The sequence below is a fragment of the Lactuca serriola genome, chromosome 8 (assembly GCF_051521515.1).
Source record: "Lactuca serriola cultivar US96UC23 chromosome 8, Lser_US96UC23_V15, whole genome shotgun sequence".
In the NCBI taxonomy this organism is placed as follows: domain Eukaryota; kingdom Viridiplantae; phylum Streptophyta; class Magnoliopsida; order Asterales; family Asteraceae; genus Lactuca; species Lactuca serriola.
The window spans coordinates 227,292,002-227,308,549 of record NC_136415.1 but is presented as its reverse complement, the minus strand read 5'-3'; the positions used below and the strand labels follow the sequence as shown (position 1 = coordinate 227,308,549).

The window sequence follows — 16,548 nt, the reverse complement described above, 5'->3', positions numbered from 1 at the left end:
TAGGGATGACTGTGAGTCATAGTCTAAATAGTCATTCATTTGAATTGTCGTGCAATATCATAAAATTTTTAATGTCGTGCAATATCATAAAATTTTTAATGTTGGAAATGTTGGTATACTTAACAATATGAGTCGGATTATATTAGTGAAAGTGAAGTATATCCAAGGAGCATACATATACTAGAAAACTTCATAGTTGACCTTGGAGTTGTTTTCAGTAACAATTTTCTACTATAAATACTTTGTAAAGGTGTAGTCGCATTGAATAATGATCATTGAGACCACAAAAAGTCAATTGATAAAAGGAGGAAATTCCACTATATCCAAGATAAAGTTGAGGATTAAGATCTAGTTGTGAAGTGGGTATCTTCATGATGATTCGCTCACAGTACTGATGACCAAAAGAAACAATGATATGCATTCTAAGGGCATAAACATGAGAAATGATGAAAAGTGCAGTTATTAAATCGATTTCCCTAAAACATTTATACAATAAATACTTGGTAATTGTATGGTGATTAAATAATTGGGAGTTATTTATATTCAGTAGTTCACGACTTATCCAAGTGGGTGACTGTTTAATTAAGGTATCTATGGTTTTAACTAAATTGGTATAATCTTAGTGAATAAAAGTAAATTCTTTTTTAGGTTGCCCTCATAACCAAAAATAGCTAGAATATACATTAGGAGGAGAAAAATTATTTGTTAATATATTATATTATTAATATATTGATTAAAAATAGTTAATAATTATTTTTGAATTAATTATAAATAGTTCGAATTAATTAATTATTATTAATAATGAATTTGTAATTAATTCAACATTAACTAAAATAAATTAAAGGTGAACAGGCTGAATGACAATTATTCATAATTGAGAAAAAGAATACAATTATAGAACCATCCATGGGCTTGAACGGTTTTGGAAGGGTTTGTAGGGTTTCTAGAAGCCTCCTATAGTTGATAAAGTTAACCTCCTTGAATAGATAACATCTGATTATTTTATTATTCAAATCATATTTTATCCTAGTGACCCCTAGCTATAAATACCTCCCCTTGGGCATCAAATGTCGTGGCTCTATCTTCCCATCAGGTGGAGATCAAAATTTCTCATTCTCTCTTCTCTTGAATTCTAATGTTCTAGGGTATTGAGTGTGAACTATGAGAGGAAACCATACTATTGGTGCTTGAGTTCCAAAGGAGATTCGAAGAGAGTTGTTAGCATTATTTTATTAATGAAAAAAATATGCATTCTAACTTTACATAACTTAGGAGTTTGTTTCATAAAGCATGTTTCTATAACTTGAGAAAATGCCATAGTGTTTTAAGTTACATGTACCCATAAGTGTTTTTGTAAATTTCATTGTGAAAATCTCCTTGATGTAACCTAGAAAAGTCATCAACTAAAAAATTAAAAAAAAAAAAAAACTAGAAGGTCATAAGTCTGATGGTTTTAATATACGTATAACTAAAAATTGCCTACTCCCCGCTCTGCAGGTGACACAAACCTTTTGCTTACTATGTTTTTTTATGCACGGTTTTTTTAGGGGGGGGGGGGGTAGTGTTAATTTTTTCAAAATGATGGACTTATTTATTTGTTGGGGGATCAAACTCGCCACCCACGAAAGTATAGGGACAAAACCTGCAAACATGCCAATATACGAAATTTGAAGGAACTGTTTTGAACTTTCATGACATAAGGCTATAAGTGTTGAAAGGGTCTAAACACACACATATGCTATCTAATGAAGGTGTATAATCTTGAGAAGTCTAGTTGAAGACTTATCAAAGCATCACGTATTAGGAATCTGCACTTTACTAAGAAAGTCAAGAGTATTGATTTTTAGAAGTCTAGTTGATTTGTAGGTACATGTCAATGATAGTGGGAACAAAATTTTGTGCTAATAGGAGCATAATTGGTATGCTAGTGGGAGCATAATTATTATGCTAATTATTGTAAGTTGGCAATACTATATGTAGGAAACAAAGTTTACAGAATTTGCAAGTTGCAAGGTTTGGAAATTGTTTCAGTATAAGTAAGACTTATGGGAGAGAGCACTCATACTTCTTTCAAATCTAAAAGTTTAGATTGAAGTTTTTTATAGAACTTAGTCCTGGACATATACGAATATTTTGTTCAAATGATTCAACATAGGAAATTTGATATATGGAAATATTATAGCAACTGACTAACCAAATATCAAGTTTCTGTGTAAAACATTATGAATCGAGTCCCATATGCTTCAAATATAGGATCATTTTCATATGATATAATATTCACTTGTTCTGATTTTTTTAAATTCCTTGGGCATTGAGAGGGGAAGAGGACTAGAACTTTGTGTGATCAAAGTTGTTAAACAAACTATCAAGAATGTTTTGAGGTTATACCAAAGGATTGGTTGCTTGCGAACAATTGGAAGTACAATATTGGTTGGAAGGACCATAATGACGTGTTTTAGATTGGGATAATTCTTGGTCAAAATTGATGGTCATATGGGAATATGAAATGGTTTCCATAGTGGGAGTTGATTATTAAAATCTACATGTGAGTTAGGAACTTTAATGCAAGAAGGATGTTCAAGGAGTGTACCTTTAATTTGAGACATCGTTACCATGGAATTGTTTTAAGTAACAAAGTTTCAATGGAACATTTTGTAATATCGTTGGCAAAGTCTCTGTGACTTTGAGGCCTCGACATTACAAAAATTGAATATGTGTAAAGTTGAAATTCTAATACATATTAGATAGTGACAAGAATATGGAATTGTGAAATGAGCATCATTGGAATAGTGTCCAATCGATCTGTTCACAAAGGAAGGACCATAGAGAGATATAGTATGCATGTTCATAACATGGCATGACTGATATTTAATTGTAGGTTTAGTTGATTTCTCGAAACATTATACAATGAATAAAGTCTAATTAATATGGTGATTAAATAATAAGGGTTTTAATTATATTCAATGGTTTTGACACCATAGTTAATTAGGTTATTATTGTGTTTCACCTTGCAAGTTTTACTTCTGGAATAATTAGATTATTCAAATTCCACAGTCGCTGATACTTTTAGAAGTAAGTAGCGAATTAAGAGTGTCATGAATTGGATTGTAGATTTCCTAAGGGTTTATACGTGCCAATAGTTTGCTGCAACGTTCATCAGTACTTGAAAATGGGGATTTTAAGTATTGGATAAACCCATGCTCAGATAATCATTTCATGGATTTTATCAAGAGTAATTTTGAGACGATAATATCTTATATTCTTGAAACGGAGATATATGATTTTGTAATGACAAAAATTTTCACCCAAAATTTTCATTTGTAATTCCATAAAACATATGTCTCAACATTAATCCTCAAAATCAAACAACAAGTTTTCAAAACAATTATTCGAATCCAAGATCCACAAACATAGCTCCATATCAAAAGTGTGTGTGTACAATCACGCCGGTGCCTTCCCGCGATCCTCTAAGGTACCTGAAACACATAACACGGTAAGCACGAATGCTTAGTGAGTTCCCCAAAATACAACATATGCATAATAACCACTTGAGGCTATAGCTCTGTAAGACCTTCCAGTCAATGTGTCTTAGTGGGACCTTCTGGTCCTCACTAATCTGGTAGACCTTCCGGCCCTACCATAACTTGCCTTCCGACCCAAAATCTTTTTTCCTTCCGGCCCAAAATTTGTCTGCCTTCCGACCATAACTATGATTGCCTTCCGGCCATAACTCTGATTGCCTTCCGTCCCAGACTCTGATTGCCTTCCAGCCCAAACCATACAACATATATATATATATATATATATATATATATATATATATATATATATATATATCACATAAAATCACATAAGACCTTCCGTTCACATAACACATAAAGTCTCATAACTCATACATATACATAAGACATTCCGGTTACACATAGTTACCATTCCAGGTAAGTATATGAGAAGACTCACCTCGGAAGCTAGCAAATGAAACCTCGAACACGGAATCTCGAACTCTACTCACCGGCCTAACCTCCACCTAACACATGATGATAATCTTCAGTTAATATAGACTCCCAAGAGCCATACTAACCTTTTTATACTCATCGAAGGGTGAAAAGACCATTTTAACCCTCTGGAGGCTTAGAATACCAATACTTGACCAAACCCTAAAAGTCAACAATAGGAGGTACGCTGCACGTACTCGAACTCTACGTTGCGCGTACCCGACTGTCATGCAAACATCGGGGTACCTAGACATCTATACCGCTTGTACTGGGATTACGCCCAGCATGCGCCCCATATTCATCCTTCTCTCATTTTTGGTCTTTATCCGATAAGCCACATACCCATATTTAAGATCTGGACTTCTTAATACCTCTTAGTCCATATAGTTAGTGACTTTAAGCCTTTGCATGGATGATTAGGTCACAAACACTCCAAAAACTCATTCCCTTTCCATAATAAGCTTATATCTCATGCATGGCTCACCCCTAACGCCCAAGATTGGATTTTTATGACTCTACTACATGCAATACACTGAAAAAGGGAAGATCAAGGCTCCTGGAGTTCATTACTTCACAAAGTCTCCATCTTCTTGGGACAAAACTGTAATATGCTCAAACTACATGGTCATGACAAAAGAAAGGCAAAGTTCAAATCTTTATACCTCAATAAGAAGCTTCCCACTCAGATATGCTCGGATCCAGAAGCTTGAGCTCCAACTCCTTCTTCTTCAATGCCTTCTCTTCTCTTCAATGTTACACAAACACTCCCAAAACTTAATCACACACACACAAGATTTAGAAAGAGGGTGAGGGCACTATTAGGTTTTTTTCTCTGGGAATGGTGGCCAGAAATGAGACCATCATATCCCTTATATAGGGGACTCACCCCAAATTAGGGTTGCATTCTGGGCCTATTACGCCTAGCGTACTCACGGGTACGCCCAACGTACTAGGTGGTCTCCGCGTTACATGCACGCTGACGAGTACGCTAAGTGTACACCTCAGGTACACCCCGTGTACTCGTTTTTTTTACTCTTTTAATAATAAAGGCTAAAATGGACAATGACTCAATAAATCAAGGTTCTAGAAGTATGCCTGGACTTGGGATGTTACAAGTCTCCCCCACTAGAATCAGACTTCTCCTTCGAAGTCATGCTCCTCAAATAGCTCTAGATGTTGTTCCCGCATCTCGGACTCCAGCTCCCAAGTTAACTCGGACCCTCTCTGATGCTGCCACTGAACCTGAACCAACGACACTTCCTTATTCCTTAAAACTTTCACCTTCCTATCCAAAGTTGCGATAAGTCTCTCAGCATAATTTAGTCTTGCATCGATATGAATGTCCTCCAGCGGGACAATTGTCGTCTTATCGACCACACACTTCCTCAACTGGGACACATAGAAGGTGCTATAGATCTGGCCCAACTCCTCCCATAGTTCTAGCTGATATGCTACCTTGCCCACCCTGGAAATCATCCTGAAAGGTCCAATATATCGAGGTCCCAACTTAACCCGCATCCTGAACCAGATTATCCCTTTCCATGGGGAGACTTTCAGAAGCACAAAATCTCCTACCTGAAACTCAAGCTCAGATCGACGTCTGTCTGCGTAGCTCTTCTGACGGCTCTGAGCTGTCAATAACCTCTGTCTGACCTGCTGAATCTGCTCGGTCGTCTTCAGCATTATATTAGTGCCACCCATAACTCTCTGACCCACTTCTCCGCAATATATGGGAGTACGACACCTTCTCCCATATATATGACAACCCGAAATTTCCATTTTGTACGAACATTATCTATTCAATAGACGCTAGTCCAGTTTCAATGAATTTCAGACTTTTCCGAATAAGTTTGTGTACATTAGGGTTTACGTTTAAAGGGGATATCAAGAGAGTGGATGCTCATGAGTTTGTGAAACTTGAGCCTTTCAAAACTTCATAATGTTAGAGTCCAATTCCGGAATAAAAATATTTTCTACCAAAATATTTCAGGACTATAAATAGATTTCTGAACTAAATTCATTCATTATTCACATTTCCAACTAGAGAAAAGCCATTTTCTCTCTCACGGATCTTCGGGTTTTCATCCCAATTCGTGAGTCCACTTCCCTAGTTGTGTTTTAATGCTTGTTATATGCTTAATAACATAGATTACATGTCAAATATGTGAGATCCGGGAGTTTACCACCCAAGAACGTTCTTGGGGAGTAAACTCCAAAACGAAGCTTAAGAGCTATCTAGTCCCATTTCCTTGTTAGGTAACTAGTTTAGGATAATATGTATGATCATTTAAGGCTAGAAAACAATCAAGAACACCAAGCTTTAGGTGTTTACGGCCCAAGAGTTTCTTGGACCGTAAACACCAAATTTAAGGGCTTAAATGTGCCCTAATCACTCCTAAAGGCCTTAGACTTTAATCCTCAATTACTTCTAGCTAATTAGGAGACATAAACACATCAAAAACACCCCTTAAAAGGAGTTTACGGCCAAGGAACTACTCTTGGGCCGTAAACACCAAGTAAGGGCACCAAAGTGGGCCTAGGGTGTTGGATAAGGTGTCTAAGTCCATAACTTATTTGGTACGTACTTGACCCGACCCGGCATGGTCCATTTGCTTTGCACTTCACCCAAACGATTTATGGATAATTTTATGAGAATTGTATACTTAGAATTTACTAATATATTATAAGTTATAATATATTAATATGAAGTCATGTTATTTAATTAGTTTTAGTCTTAAATTAATTATTAATTAATTTAGAGATTAAAAGGAAGACTAATTAAATTGCGGGCTATTGTTTTATATGGTGTGGGATAATACTCATTAGTTAATGGGCTAGGCTTATATGGAAGTCCATGGATGATCCATGGAGCTTTTAACCCATGGATCCTTGGAAAAGGAAAGGTCATGGGTTATTAGGGTTTCACCCTAATCATGTACACTATATAAGCATGCTTATATTGCATGAAATAGCCACTAGTGTAACTAGCTTATGTGTGTTTGTGTGTGACCGATTTTATAAGTGTATACACTCTCTCAAAGTTTCCAAGAGTTTGTGGTGATTTGTGATTCCATTTGAGGCATTCAAATTATTGGTGCTAGGCTCTCAAACTCCAAACAATCAACCATCATCAAAAGGTATGTATTTCTACTAGTAGTTTTATGATTCATAATCCTTATGCTATGCTAGTTAGGAAGAAACCTTGGAAAATTATTATTTGCATGTATTTTAGAAGAAAACATAGATCCAAGGTTTATTAGGGTTGCATGCACACTTAGGAAGTGTTAGATTGCTCAAAACCCAACAGTGGTATCAGAGCCTAGGCTTGTTTTCTTGAATACTTGATGCAAATTGCTGAAAATCGAAGTTTATGTGCTGTCTGCACAGCAGACTCGCCGAGTACATGAAGGGACTCGACGAGTCCAAGACAAAATTCATCCAACTCGGCGAGTTGGTTCATGCACTCGACGAGTTGGACCCCCAGACAGCATATCTTCGAGTTTTGGTGCTGGAATTGGCCTAGAATCATTACCTTAAACTGTTTTGGACTCATAAAACCTGTTTTTGATGTGGTAATGATGATGGTGGACCAATTTCAAAGTTATAATCAAAATTTAAAGTTTATATGTGTTCATATGATTCTTGAAATTGTTGATGTGGATGTTCATGTTCATATGAGTTTTGTTAGATCATAGGAATTATTTGCAAATTGTTTGTTAGTTAGTTCTTGATCTTAATGTGTTTCAATCGAATTCTTAATTTGTCCTCATGTTATGGAATTCCAAGAGGTTTTCTTTTAAATGTTTTTTCTAAGAAGTTGTAAGTTACACTTTTGAAGAGTTTTTCTAATAAATGTTTTTATGGACTTCATAACTTGTCCTCAAGTTATGGATTTCCAAGAGACTCTTCATTAAAAGTATTAAACACTTAATTAAAACTCATAAGTTATGAATATCCAAAAGTTTATGAATTGTTCAAAACTTGCCCTCAAGTTTTGGAATTTGTAAAGTCTCACACAAACTTTAATTCCATACCCTAGAAGTTTTAAAAGTTAAAATTCTACCCTTATACTATTATAAGATTAATGGTTAATTATTATATATATGTATAAGAACAAGTCGTTTTACCGTTAGTAGGCCTCATTCACGAAGCCGGTCTATAAGGTGGGTATAAGGTTGCTGTCTATAAAATGGCAACTTAATGGGTGTCCACTCTTACCCACCGCTTGCTTGATCGGTGGAGGGTCGTTAGCCGAACGGGTAGGACAATGAGTTTAAATTCTCATTAAAAGTATAATGATTATTATAAAGTAACTAAATATTTTTTTTATTTAATTCCCAATCTTAGTTACTTTAGGAAAAATGTGAATTTGGTGCTAGCCCATGGAATTCACACTTTGTACCTTACCAAGTCGTTGGTGGAGCGTGTGTGGTTAACCGGCACACTAACTTGGACTAGTAAGGATCACGAAGGGTGACTTAATGTTTGTCATAGATTAATGGAGCGTGTGTGGTTAACCGAAACATTGATTAGGTGATAATATTAAGGGTACCAAGTGAATTGGTATGGTTATTCACACCTTGTTTTGTGATCCTCGGCATCCCAATCACAAAATTTGAGAGGGCACACTCGAGATTGAAACATGCCATTGAAAAGTTCAATGAATCTCAAAAGATCTAGGATTTTCAAATCCAATTAAAACCTAATAAATTATTTCGTTTTTTCATGGTGGAAATTGGTGAATCGTCATTCGCCTACCTTCAAATATTTTATAGCTTGGATTACGGCATCCCTCTTCCAAGTTATAAAATATTGTGTTGGGTCCTAGCCTTAATATTTCATATTGGGGTGTTATATTAAGGATTTTGAATCAACTAACTTGAGTTTATCCCATTATAGATGTCTGGTTCAGACAACTATGGTCTTCCCAAATCTCTTGAAGATGGTGTCCCTCAACATCATGCTTCACTTCCTCCACCTCCTCCAATTATTCTCCCTCACCCACAAGTTCTTGAAAAGTTTAAAGTCACTCAAGCCCTGTTGCAAGCAAGATCTGTGTGTGATCACATCTTGGTGATGAAGTCACGTATTGACAAGCCGGGAGAGTTGGGTGTCAAAGTCTCGTGAAAGTTGGATGTTCAATCACTTTCTTAGTAACATAGTGAGTCTCTTTGGGACTACTATGAGACAGACTATGACATGACCCTTAATGATCTTATCTATTTGCTTGGTGTTGTGGAATCAGCAATGATTTGGAACACCAGTAAAGCAAATTTGATTAAAAGAACAACTTCCTAAATCTTAAATGGACATTGGAAATGGTAGCATTGGATATCTAGAAAAAGATTTCTCTTCCCAATGGAAAGGGATCGGCTATAGTCAACTCGGTTGACCAAATGGTAAAGAGAAAGGCTAAGTCTGAGATAGTCTCATGTGCCATTACCAAAGGGTCTATATGTTTTATTGCCAAAGGGAGGGACACTGATTGCGAAGCTGCCATATTCACCTGAAAGTTCATAAGGTTGATCAAGTCAAGAGGTTTGACTCTACTTCGGGTAAAGTCCACTAACTAACTCTATTAAGTTTCTATTTGGAGATTCTTATTACATAATGTGAATGGGTCACATGTTGATGTTTTAAGAATCAAAGAAAAGATAGGAAGTTTAAAGTAAGTATATGTTGATTCTGATTGCCACTACAAGAAAAAAGGCCTTTTACGACGCGCAAAATACGACGCTCATTGATCTATGTTACGCAAAGGAGAGTGACATTAGAAAAATGTCATCTCTTCAAACAAATTTAGGATAGAAGACACGCATTATTGCGCGCCCTTAAATTAGTGTCTAAAAAAAACACGGAGGGCACCTATAATAAAATGCGCGTCGTCTAAGGATGTCGCTTTATATTTTTTAATGGAACGCATGTTCCATCCTTTAATAGTGGGGGAAAGGGGGAAATGAAATTCTGAAAAAATTAAAAACCCGCCAAGCTCTCCTCTACCTTCTTTCAATCGTTCTTCTCTCTCTCTCTCTCTCTCAATCAAATACCAAAAATCGACTATTGTTGGAACTAGGGTTCCGGTTCTTAGTGAAATCGAAGGTTTTTTGGTCACCAGGCCATGAAATTGATCAAAGGGGTACAGTTTTTGGAACCATGACTATTGTTGGAACTACGGTTTCAGTTCAAAAACCCTTCATCTACTTCCCTCGATCTTCAGTTCCTCAAGTACTTTCTTAGCCTCTCAATCAATAGAAGAGCTGTATTACAACTACAAATTTAGAGTGATTTCCATATCAAGTAGAACAATAGCTCTATTAAAGTCAAGGTCTCGAAACTCCATGGTCAATCACCATCGTTGGTTAATAACACCACCATTTGTATAAAAACCCTAGAACCACCAGGCCACCCTTTTCCTCCATCCATGTCCCTCCTTTCTGTCTATCTCTAACAGACCACTGCAACATCACATTCACTTCTCCTGGCATGCGACTGCGACTCCCAAAAGATTTAGTGTTATGCTCGATGCTTCTCAACAAAATCGATCGAGGTGTCGGCGCTCCTATCTCATAGAGATTTAGGGATTTCTTGGTTCAAGGTATCGAATCTCAGACATCAACGACTTTTTTTGATGACCCGGTCAGATAAAGACGTTTGATGAACGGAATTTGTGTATCTGACTCGGAAAGCTTAATCTAATCGGGTAAGATGGAAAAAATCGACTGACTGAGAAAGGAGGAAGAAAGGGAGAAGGGTTTCCAATTATACCCTTGCCCTACCAAAGGAAGAAATCAGCGACTCCATCGTTTCGTCTCCTACTTCAACGCCAATTTTCTTCTCCCGCAACAACCAATCGTCGACGATCCTCTTCTCATCTGTTCCAATTTTTTGAAGTCTCCTTCCCCTTCTCATCAGGTACGCTTCTTCCTTTTTCCTCTTCTCATCAGCTCCGATTTTTTGATAATATATAGGTTTTGATTTATGATTTTTCTGTTGAACATGTATGGTTCTTCATTGAATTCTGAAAATTTCTCAAAGAATTTAGGCCCTGTGTTCAATTTCATCATATTTCTTTTGTTTTAGACTTGTGCTCAATTTCAAGGAGGGAGAGAAACCTGCGATATTTGTTGCTCTTATTTTCTTGATTTGCACTTAGGAACCATTGGTGTTACCAGATAGCAGGTTACCATGTTCTGCTGTTAAACTTTTCACCATTCCTAATGAATTAAAGAATACTAAGAATAAATGACAGTATCCGTAAGGTCGGGGTGTCACATATAAAATATCAGGATATGAAAGTCACATAACTTATTCTCTCTGCAATAAATGAAAAAGCACAAGTCAAATATATATATATATATATATATATATATATATATATATATATATATATATATAAGAATCAGTATAGAATATTAATGCGGGAGTGTTTGTAGCTTTTTGGGTGTGCATATCTTGGACCATTTGGGCATTTCTACCACTTATTGTTGGATAAGTTGTTCAAGGGCAAAAAAGACACGACAACAGTTGCCAAAAAGGTATCCTAAGAACCTTTGATAATAAGGATAACAATGGAAATTTACAATCTTACAACTGAATTATATGACACCTAATTCGCGATTTGATCTATATATTTGTAGGTGTTGCTTGAACAAGTGACATCTTCTCCATGGAACAACTTGATTTTTATGCTTTACTATGGGCTTGTTATCGAGGGTAAGGTCTTTTTGGTTCCTTGTTTGAATAAATATGTTGACTATAATTATTTTAGTAGATAAACGATTATGAATTGGTTTAATGCTAATGGGGGTGTTTGGATGTATGATTTGAAAGTTATTATTTTGTTTTGAAAAATAACAAAATCATGAGTAATGATAGAAATAAGTTTTTCTATATAATCTGTAAATAAGTTTTCTTGCATTTAACCTTTTTAAAGTTGATATCATTTTTCAACTTTAAAGTCATATAATAATTTATGGTCATGTATATATATGCAGGAAGATCATGGATCCAAGTGAAATCTAAAATCAAGAAGGAATACCCCACAGTACAATACGCAGCTGCCATGGCTTTGCCACCTTTATCTATTCGAGGTGATTTGGGAGTTGTTTCTACTGCTGGAGTTAGATATGCATATCCACTCCTAAAATCATTTGCAAAAATGGGACCTCAAGGTGTTCTTGGTGCCACAAAGCTTTTACGCCCTTTTTCAGAAATAGTTGATTCATTGGGACTCAAAGATCCTTTCATTAGAAATTGGGTGGATCTTTTGTCTTTCTTACTTGCTGGAGTGAAATCCGATGGTGTTTTTTCAGCAGAAATGGTACATAATCATATCATACATTAAAAAGTTTCTTTTAAGGTAGTTTTACTTTTTGGTATGATGGAATTGAGGAAGGAATGGAATGGGCTATTCCATTACCACATGTCCTCATCCATTCCATTCCAACCAAACAGAATCCATTCTATTCCTTCATATTTTATAGTTCTCTAAATGTCTAATCTTTTGCCTGTATATATATCCACATATTTGCAGATTTATATGTTTGCAGAATGGTATAAACCAGGTTGTAGTTTAGAATACCCTGTTGGTGGAACTGGAGCACTTGTTGAGGCTCTTGTTCTCAGATTTTCCTTCTGATAAACTTCCAAAAATGTCAGAACCTTCACAACTTATGACAGAAAATACACGTTCTGATCTTTATGTTGCACTCCCTGTTCTCAGTCAAGGAAAGAAATGGGTCTTACTATACAGGTAAAATTTCATCTTCATCATATTTTCAGTTTCACATTATTCTTCAATCTTGATATATCATTATCTTTTTTATATGTTAGTACATGGAGGCATGGCATATCTCTTTCAACCTTATATAGAAGAAGCAATCTTTGCCCTGGGTTAAGTCTACTGGTAATGTCTTGTCTTCAGTAACTATGCAAAATGTCAACTTTACCCTTTAACTGAAACTTGATTAAACATTTTCAGGTTGTTGGAGATCGTAAAGGTGCAGTGTTTGGTGGTTTAGTTGAGGCACCTTTGAAGCCATCAACAAAGAAAAGATACCAGGTTTGTAATTGTTTAATTAAGTTCGTTTCTCTATATGTTGACAAAAGACTTTTCTACCCTTTTTCACTATGATGAGTAAATACTATACAGGGATCGAATGATACATTTGTGTTTACAAATACACCAGGGCGTCCTGTTATATATCGCCCCACAGGTACTGCATTTTCTTGATAATATATAAAAAAATCTTTTATAATTTTAATATTTATTTGGGATTTATTATGTTAATTGTGCATTTATTAGGGGTGAATCGGTATTTTACTCTTTGTTCAACTGAGTATTTAGCGCTTGGTGGGGGAAATCATTTTGCATTGTATCTCGATAGTGACTTGTAAGAGTATTGCACTTGCATCATTCCTATTTTTCTTTTTGAGGGATAATATGGTAATTTGGCAATTTGCATATTTTTTTTCCCCAGATTGAATGGGTCAAGTTTGGCCTCAAAAACTTATGGTAACTCTTGTTTGTCACACACCCAAGAATTTGAAGTGAAGGAAATTGAGGTGCTTTCTCTCACTTATTTTTGCAAAAATTACATTTTTGGTCCTCGAGTATGGCTGATTTTGTTCAATTTGGGTCCTACAAAATTCTCTTGCAAATTTGATCGTTATTTGAGGTTTTTGTAACGTTTTTACTCTTCGTTCCAAGTAAAATGAGTTGGGACTAAAATTGAAAAGATCAGCAATACTCAGGGACCAAAAATGGTCATCTTACTTAGAACAAGGACTGAAACTCTACAAGAAATTTCAAAGGACCAAAATTGTAAGAGAATTTTTGGGGACCAAAATTGTAAGAGAATTTTTGGTGTACCTTTTAACTTTTATGGATGACCTATATAATAGTGATAACTACAATTAAACAAAGTAGCATCCACTTCTCAGGTTTATACTGCCCCTGATTCCTCATATTTAACAAATTTCAATATATAAATGATTAAATTCTCATGTTTTCTGTACTTTTTTACTAATTTACAATCACAGGGACAACAGATGCAAATGAGGAATCTTCACGATCACATGCCATTCTTCGTTCATAAATCTTGCAGGAAATGAAAGAGGTGCAGATACAACTGATAATGATAAGAAAACAAGGTAAAGGTTGGAATATAGAATGGAATGGAATGGAATGAGTCATTCCATTCCATTTCTTCCCTATCTATTTTTCTCTCTCTCTTTTATTCTAATGATCAAAGTTCTTGTTTTTAATATCAGTTTCCTTGTTCTCTTTTATACTTGATGCACCTTTTATTTGCAGGCTTGGCCTGTGCGTACTCCAAGGCCTGTTGCTTTCAAGCTTGTTGCTGATACCCCTCTTCTTACTGGACAGGTAAGTTTCAAATCTTTTTGTTGTGGATTTCTTATAGTTTCTTTTTGTTGTGGATTTCTTATAGTTTACTTAGCTTCTTAAATCAAAGAGTATAAAGCTTTCCTAATGTGTTCTAATAATTAAGAAAACGGTGTTTTTTTGAAAAATACTGATGGACTTTGCTATTTTGTTGTATGGTGTATTACCTTGGATATAATTTGTTTTTACAGTTTTCTCTTTTTATTTAATTTAAATTTGGATATAAGTTTGTAACACATGGGATTTATGATTGCAGCAAACAATCTTTCTTTTCTTTCTAGACATGATTAAAGGCATGTTTTTGGCTGTAGTTATTGGACCACCTGTTGTAGTTGCCATCATTTTAATAGTACAGGTATTATTCTATCTCTGAGAAATTTCATTTGCCATGTCATCAAAAGCTGCCAGATGGACTATTATCTTTCATGTTTGAGTTGGTTCTCAACTTGTAGAAGAATAACATAAAATATTTTGGCATCTGAGTGTAAAAAATAATATTTGAACTCATAAGTTCCTTAATAATACTTTATTGTGTTACATGTACTTTATTACTTACTCATAATATATAATTCAATCTGATTATTGATTATATATTATGAGTAAGGAGAGCATTCTAAACATTCTGGAAACTTTAAAAGAAGAGGGAAATAGGGTCTTGTTCAATGCTTTAGCTGTGTTTGCTCTAAGGGAGATCAACTTATCACAAGTAAGTTACTGTTTCACCCTTTTATTTAATATTTTTGTGATTGAATGAAAGTCTTAATGAAAGTAATTGACAACCTTTCTCTGTAAATGATGTTGTGATTGTGGGAGAGGTGTTGTGTTTTTCTCTGTTGCTAGGTAACCTTCTCAACAACAACATTCTACTTAAGCAGGTGAGTAATCAAGATTAAGGGAGACTTGTAATCATGTTTGACATTCCTTTCCAGTAAGAAAAAGAGTTGTATGATTATTTGTTAGTTTTATAGGAATGTATAACCCATGTTAGCAATGTTTTATTTTTGTTTAACATTTGAATGATTCTTTGTATGACATTACAATTTGTGTAATTTATTTTATTTTGAGTATGAAATTTTATTTTATATTATGCAATGGATTGTATTTTTTGTATATGGTATTTTATTTCTATTATGAGAAATTAAATGCAAATTTAATTTAAAAATTAATAAATATATAAATTTATTTTTTTTAAACATTTAAATTTACGATACGCATTGCGTGTCATTAACACGCGCGTCGTAAGGTTACGACATGTGAATGCGTGTCATCTTCCTTTATGACAGGGCCTTCCTTGATACGCATTGCGTGTCGTAAACGCGCGTCGTAAATGAGCGTCGTAAATGAGCGTCGTAAATGCACGTCGTCTATAGACGACGCGCTTTTGCGCGTCGTCTCTCTTTATGACAGGGCCTTCCTTGACACGCATTTGCGCGTCGTCTGAGCCTTTTACGACGCGCAATGAGCGTCGTAAAAGGCCTTTTTTCTTGTAGTGTGCGAAGGTGGGTTTCGATCACATGGTTCGGTAATCAGAATTTTGAGCTGTTGCTTAAGAGTTATAATATATTGCTTATGAATAGATAACAACAAGGTTTTCATGTGGATGGTAAGGATAAGTTTTTCCGCAAAGTTTTAAATAAAAGAAAAAAAAGGGTTTTAATTTTATTTATTTTAAAAAATTATCCTTACAATGGCATCTATGGAAAATTGTTGCTTATATGTTTCCAGTAATAGCAATATTGGAAAGTGGATTTGATTCCTTCATTTGTGGTAGTGTCTGAATTTACCAAATGAAGAAAGTTTTTCATCACCCAAGTTTCAATTGGACAGAAACTTAGAATCATACAAGTTGTATTGTATGATGAATGAGAATTTTCATCTTTGAAAATTAAGACTAATTCTTTGATCACATGTATATGTGAGTCAATTGAAGGACTAAGGAATTAGGTACACTGGGTGTGCGCTGGTCAAGGTCCACCACAAAGATTGATTTGTCATGATTTACTAAAGATTAGTAAATATGATTATACTTATGAAGTTAAGTATAATTCTGTAACATTGGAAAGGTTACAAAGTATGACAAAACAAATGAGAAGAATCAAATTAGGCAGAAAGATAAAAGTTTCTCAAATCTGAAAGGATAGGAGAGTA

At 35.1% G+C, this 16,548-nt stretch overlaps 2 protein-coding genes and 1 long non-coding RNA gene across 3 annotated transcripts; all 3 read left to right on the top strand.

The window, feature by feature from the left end:
- The first annotated feature begins 10,148 nt into the window (after positions 1 to 10,148).
- Positions 10,149 to 13,387, top strand: LOC145067911 (uncharacterized). The gene is made up of 8 exons (XM_079014938.1): positions 10,149 to 10,220; positions 11,429 to 11,530; positions 11,633 to 11,708; positions 11,990 to 12,747; positions 12,828 to 12,900; positions 12,976 to 13,056; positions 13,147 to 13,210; positions 13,300 to 13,387. The coding sequence occupies exons 1-4, from the start codon at positions 10,149 to 10,151 to the stop codon at positions 12,337 to 12,339; spliced, it is 600 nt and encodes a 199-aa protein (XP_078871064.1). The 3' UTR covers positions 12,340 to 12,747; positions 12,828 to 12,900; positions 12,976 to 13,056; positions 13,147 to 13,210; positions 13,300 to 13,387.
- LOC145067910 (uncharacterized) lies at positions 12,647 to 13,682 on the top strand. Its single transcript, XM_079014937.1, has 6 exons — positions 12,647 to 12,747; positions 12,828 to 12,900; positions 12,976 to 13,056; positions 13,147 to 13,210; positions 13,300 to 13,387; positions 13,475 to 13,682. Exons 1-6 carry the CDS (start codon positions 12,647 to 12,649, stop codon positions 13,680 to 13,682), a joined length of 615 nt encoding a protein of 204 aa, XP_078871063.1.
- A 292-nt stretch (positions 13,683 to 13,974) lies between these two features.
- On the top strand, positions 13,975 to 14,715 carry LOC145069355 (uncharacterized). The gene is made up of 3 exons (XR_013689459.1): positions 13,975 to 14,147; positions 14,311 to 14,382; positions 14,657 to 14,715. It is a non-coding gene; the product is annotated as an uncharacterized LOC145069355 (long non-coding RNA).
- The last annotated feature ends 1,833 nt before the right edge of the window (positions 14,716 to 16,548 follow it).